This window comes from Propithecus coquereli, unplaced genomic scaffold (assembly GCF_000956105.1).
Source record: "Propithecus coquereli isolate 6110/MARCELLA unplaced genomic scaffold, Pcoq_1.0 Scaffold44, whole genome shotgun sequence".
NCBI classification, from domain to species: domain Eukaryota; kingdom Metazoa; phylum Chordata; class Mammalia; order Primates; family Indriidae; genus Propithecus; species Propithecus coquereli.
In genome coordinates, this window is record NW_012150174.1 from 10351175 (window position 1) to 10357587 (window position 6413).

Genomic DNA, 6413 nt, shown 5'->3' on the forward strand with positions numbered 1-6413 from the left:
GAGCAGGTATTTTTAAAAAATCAAGGCCAGTTAAAGAGGAGAAGAGAAAATTTGGGCGATTATTAAAAAGTTGGTTTTTTTGTTTTTTTTTTTTTTAGAGAAAAATCTTTAGGGAGAAAGATAAGGAAAGCAATATGAGGGAGAAAGTCAAAGAGATGAAGAGAGGGCCAGAGTCTGACCTTGTTACTTTGCATTACTGTTTTCTCATTGACTTCCCAGATTCGCTTTTTTCTCCCTGACCCTTTGAGATAATTAGCACCTTCTCCTCCATGGCTGAATAGCTCTGTGCCCTTAATGATCTTATCTCCACTTTCATTGAGTTGCTGGATATCTTTTAGTGAAGCACTTTCATGTATCTCTCCTCCAGATCAGAGTCTCTTTCTTTTATTTTTCTTCCCATTTTTTTCCTCTTTTGTTCTCACCATTTGCTGCTAAGTAAACGACCACTGGAAAAAATCAGATGAGTTGCATTTCTTTGGGATAATAGAAAAAAATGTGTGTTCTCAACTGTTATTTCTTTTTTATAGCTGGAAGTGCGTGATGACCCCAGCAGCAATAAGGATCTCAAAGTTCAGTGTGATGAAGAAGAACTCAGGATTTACCAGCTAAACATACAGATCCGGGAAGTTTTTGCAAATCGTTTCACTCAGATGTTTGCAGATTATGAGGTGTTTGTCATTCAGCCCAGCCAGGATAAGGAATCTTGGTTTACCAACAGGGAGCAGATGCAAAATTTTGATAAAGTGAGTGTAATCCTCCTAGGGAGGTGGTGAGGAATGGGAACTTGCCAGTGTCCTCTTGAAGAAGTAACTGAAAATGAGTTTTTCTTTCATAATATTATACTCTGAAAACAAGTTTATTGTCTTTCTAATATTGATAACATAGGTCTTGTTGCTTAAGAACAGATGTGCTGATTATTAAATCTATCAAGTGATTTGATCTGCCTCCAGCCAAAGGGCTCTCTTAAGACAAAGATACACTTGCAGATTGAACATCAGGATTCTGGTTGCCCAAGTAGGTCTCCTGAATAAGTTTAGTCCAGTGTCAGAGTTTCAGGATATCTGAACTTATATTATATGAGTGTTAAAAATAAAAAAAAGTCAAAGAGACTTTTCAGCTTACTTTTCATAAATACCTAGGAAACTCCAGAGAAAAATTAACCTACTGGATCCTTTGGGCACACTGCCTTTGTTGGTCAAGGCTGACATGCGCGACATGCCCCTTTTCCTGTCAATGACTGTTTCCTTTTGGTCTCACCAGGCATCTTTTCTGTCAGATCAGCCTGAGCCCTATTTGCCCTTCCTCTCAAGATTCCTGGAGACCCAGATGTTTGCATCTTTCGTTGACAACAAAATAATGTGTCATGATGATGATGATAAAGACCCTGTGCTCCGGGTATTTGATTCCCGAGTAGACAAGATCAGGTTGTTAAATGTTCGGACACCTACTCTCCGCACATCCATGTATCAGAAGTGTACTACAGTGGATGAAGCAGGTAAGTTCTCTTTGGAAATGTATATTCTAGCCTCTTGGATTATGTCATTAACATGTCCCTTTTCCTAAATATGCAGTCTCTTTTTCTGTTTCTGCCTTTACATATGTTGTTCCCATTGCCTGCAATGCTCTTCCTTGTTTTTTTTTTTTTTGCCTGGCAAACTACTACTCATCCTTTAACACTGTCAGTTAGGAATGGGTCACACTATAAGTAATAGAGAACCTAATCAGCAGTGGGTGAAAGAAATATGGGATTATTTTTCTCAAATCAGCAAGAAGTACAGAATTGGGGGTTGCTGTTGGCTCAGATGCTCAACAGTGTAATCAGGAACCAAGATTTTATCTTTTTATTCAGTTAGTCTTGGCCCGTTGGCTTTTATATTCATGCTGTTGCCTCATGGTTACAGAGGCTTTTTATATTCACATTCAAGACAAGAAGAGGGGAGGATTGACACCAGCTATATTTTCCTCTTTTTGTCAGAAAGCAAAGCTCTCCCACAAATTCCTAAGAACTTTTTTTGTCTCAGAGGCCAGAATCATGTTATGTGACCACACTCCAGTGTACAGGAAGCTACAAAAGTGAATGTTGAACTGAGTGTAATGTTACCCTGAACAATATCAGGGTTCTCTAAGCAAGAAAGAAGGGTGAATGAATTTGAGTAAGCAGTTGACTGTGTTTGTCACAAAAACCTAGCTGGAAGGTCTCTTCGCTGCTGAAGCCTGCTCTGAAGCCCCCAGGCTGAGTCAGTTGATTCCTCCTCTGGACTCCTGTGGTGCTTTGTTCGTGCCTCTACTCTGTAATCTCTCTTTTTTAGAGCTATCATTATCAAGAAACAACTTAAGGACAGATAGTGCATTTACTCATTTTCTTACCCCCATTCCTCCAGCGTTACATATGATGTTAAAAGTTGTTGACTTCATGAGTGATTGTGGTTTTTGTTCATAGAGGAAACCATCTACACCAGCTTAGCTAGAGAATAGTCTCAGGTCGAAGTGTTAGATTAAGTAGTGTGTTCACTTTCTTGTGGGATGTTCAGTGTCCTTACTAAAACATTTTTGTATATTTTGTTAATTCATTTACCAAATTTTATAACTACCTACTATACGTCCAACATATGGTAAGTCTTCAACAAATATTTGCCAAATGAATTAACATGCCAGGCATTTTTCTAGGTTTTGAAGATAAAACAACCCATCCACAATCCATTCGTTGAATGCTAAACACTGCAACCTGCTGATTTGAATTACTGTGGTCTCAGTTGTAGCCAGAACGTGAAGTTTCATGGACCTGTTAGAATGGGGAGTTTGGAATGTGGATGGAAGGGTTAACTAACCCCCATTTGTATGGCTCATTTCAGAAAAATGGGTGTCACAGAGACTTTTTAGGCAACTATATGATCTGCTCCCAGAAATCATGGGAATATCTTTGCCATTGGTATATCCCTTAGGTATGCACCAGAGACACGCACTTCAAACATACTAGAGCAGCGTTCTTGCCACTGGCCTCAGATCCCTAGCTTGGAGGAAATAGTTCAGCAATCTCATGCCATCCCACATGGACATCTCAGCTTCTTGAGTCTCTTTGACTGGAAAATGATAATAACATAACTAAAGGGATCTTATTGGAGATCCATTAAAATGTAACAATTAGAAGGGATCTTGATGGCAATCAACTATACCCACCCACTCACTAGTTTTACAGATAAAGGTGTTCCTTTGGTTCACAACTGTATCCACAGGGCCTTGAATAGTGCCTGGCACATTTTGGCCATTTAGTAAGTTTTGTTGACTGAGAGTAAGGATCGGGGGAAGTGAGGGAGGCTGAACAAGAAGGCAACTTGACCTAGGACACACAACAAGGCCCAAAGGTTCAGATGATTTTATATGACTCTAGAAAATACCAGGAGAGTTACCAGCTTTTTTTGGTCTTACTCTTCAAAATTCTTGAGACATAATTGACATACAGTAAATTGTATATATTTAAAGTGTTGTGATATGCATACAGTTCACATAAAGAAATAGTGAACATATTCATCATCCTCAAAAGTTTTTTTATGCCACTTTGTAATACTTCATTCTGTCCTCTCTTTACTCTCTCCACCAATCTTCAGGTAACCACTGATATGATTTCTGTTACCATAGCGTTTGCCTTTCTAAGAATTTTATATTAATAGAATCATATTATATGTACCCTTTTTAAATTCTGGCTGCTTTCACTTAGCATAATTATTTTGAGACTCTTTCATGTTCCTTTTTATTGCTGAGTAGTATTCTTTTGTATGGATATTACCACAATTTGGGCTATGAACATTTGTGGACAAATTTTTTGTATAAACATGTCTTCTTTTTCCTTGGGTAAATACCTAGGAGTAGAATGACAGTATTATATAGTACCTATATGTTGAATTTTTCAAGAAACTGCCAAACAATATTTTTTCTGGTGAAGTATCTGTTCAGAACTTCTGCCCATTTTTTATTGGATTGTTTTGAAAGTTCTTTATATACTCTGGATGCAAGTCCTTTAATAAGATACATGATAGTTCTTCCACTCTGTGACTTGTCTTTTTGTTCTTTTAACAGTGTCTTTTGGAGAGTGAGGTTTCTAATTTTGATGAGGCCTAATTTACCAGTTTTGGATTTTTAAAAATAGTTTATGCTTTTGCTGTGTCTAAGAAATTTTTGCCTAACCAAGGTCACATAGATATTTTCCCCTGTATTTCCTGTAAAAGTTTTATAATTTTAAGTTTTACATTTGGTCTGTGATCCATTTCAAGTTAAGTTTTGTAAAATTTAGGCTGGGTATGGTGGCTCGCACCTGTAATCCTAGCACTCTGGGAGGCTGAGGCGGGAAGATTGCTTGAGGTCAGGAGTTCAAGACCAGCCTGAGCAAGAGCAAGACCCTGTCTCTACTAAAAAAATAGAAAATATTAGCCGGTGACTAAAAACAGAAAAAATTAGCCAGGCATGTTGGTGCACACCTGCTGAGTAACAGTCCCAGCTACTCAGGAGGTTGAGGCAGGAGGATCACCTGAGCCCAGGAGTTTGAGGTTGCTATGAGCTAGGCTGACGCCATGGCACTCTAGCCTGGGCAACAGAGTGAGACTCTGTCTCAAAAAAATAAAACAGAACATATATATATATATATTTTCTTTTTGTAAGATTTAATACAAAACTATAGTAATCAAGACAGTGTGGTATTGGTATAAATGTAGCAATGTCACCTCTCTTATTCCTCATCATGGGTAATTTATTTCTTCACTTTTTAAATCCTCATCAGTCTGACTAGATGTTTATCAGTTTTGCTAATGTTCTGAAAGAACCAGTGTTTGGATTCATTAATTTTCTGTTTGCTATTTTATTGATTTCACTTTGGCCTTTATTTTCTTTCTTGTAATTACTTTGGATTTAATTTGGTCTTCTTTTTCTAATTTTTTTTTTTTTTTTGGAGACAGAGTCTTGCTCTGTTGCCTGGGCTAGAGTGCCATGGCGTCAGGCTAGCTCACAGCAACCTCAAACTCCTGGGCTCAAGCAATCCTTCTGCCTCAGCCTCCCGAGTAGCTGGGACTACAGGCACGCGCCACCAAGCCCAGCTAATTTTTTGTATGTATTTTTAGTTGTCCAGCTAATTTCTTTCTATTTTTAGTAGAGACAGGGTCTCACTCTTGCTCAGGCTGGTCTTGAACTCCTGAGCTCAAGCAGTCCTCCCGCCTCGGCCTCCCAGAGTGCTAGGATTACAGGCGTGAGCCACCATGCCTGGCCTTTTTCTAATTTCTTAAGGTGAAAGCTGAAGTCATTAGTGTGAGACATTTCCTAAGATAGGTGTTTTGGTGCTATAAATCTCCTTCCAAGTAATATGTTAGTGACATCTCCCAAATTCTGGTATTTTGTTTTCATTTTCATTCAATTTAAAATACTTTCGTATTTCCCTTTTGATTTTTTCTTTGACCCATGAGTAATTTATAAGTATATTATTTAGTTTTAAGATATTGTTACTGAGTGTTGTGGTCGGAGGATATACTTTGTATGTCTTGAATTATTTTAAATATATTGAAACTTGTTTTATCGCCTAGAATATGGTATATCTGAGTATATCCCATTACATTTGAAAAGATCTCTGTTGTACTTTTTTTAAGGTAAGATGTTAGATAAATATTAAACATGTTGGTTGATAGTGTTGTTCAAGTCTTCTATATTCTTATAGAATATAAGATTTTCTGATTTTCTGTCTGCGTGTTCTATCAGTTACTGAGAGAGGGTTATTGAAATCTCTTAAGTTTTACTGTGGATTTGTCTATTTCTGCTTTCAGTTCTATTTTAGGTAAATGAATGTTTAGGACTGTTATGTCTTCTTGCTTAATTGACCCTTTTGTCATTAAGAAATAACCCTTATTCTTGGTAATATTCTTCGCTATGAAATCTACTTTGTTTAATATTAATAACTACTCCAGTTTTCTTTTGACTAGTGCTAGCATGTTATATCTTTTTCATTCCTTTACTTTCAACCTATTTGTGTCTTTATGTCTAAATTTTACTTATTGTAGGCAGCGTATAATTGGGTCTTACATTTTTATCCAATTTTATGATTTTAGATTTTTTTTTTTTATTTCAGCATATTATGGGGTTACAGATGTTTAGGTTACATATGTTGCCCTTGCCCCCCACCCCCCGCCCCAAGTGCAAGTTTCAAGTATGTCCATCCTTTGGGTGGTGTGCATTGCACTCTTTGTGTATGCATATATCTGTCCCCTCCTCCCCCCTACCCCCTTCCCTCTGCCCGACATCCAATAGATGTTATTCTTATATGTGCACTTATGTGTTGATCGGTTAATACCAATTTGATGGTGAGTACATGTGGTGCTTGTCATTCCATTCTTGGGATACCTCACTTAGTAGAATGCGTTCCAGCTCTATCCAGGAGT

At 37.6% G+C, this 6413-nt stretch overlaps 1 protein-coding gene across 1 annotated transcript in view; it reads left to right on the top strand.

The window, feature by feature from the left end:
* DENND5A (DENN/MADD domain containing 5A) overlaps window positions 1-6413 on the top strand; it is a 112050-nt gene that overhangs the window by 69747 nt on the left and 35890 nt on the right. Inside the window, exons 7-8 of the mRNA XM_012654394.1 lie at window positions 528-743; window positions 1261-1495. Coding sequence (XP_012509848.1) covers window positions 528-743; window positions 1261-1495 — 451 coding nt within the window. The remainder of the gene's footprint in view (window positions 1-527; window positions 744-1260; window positions 1496-6413) is intronic.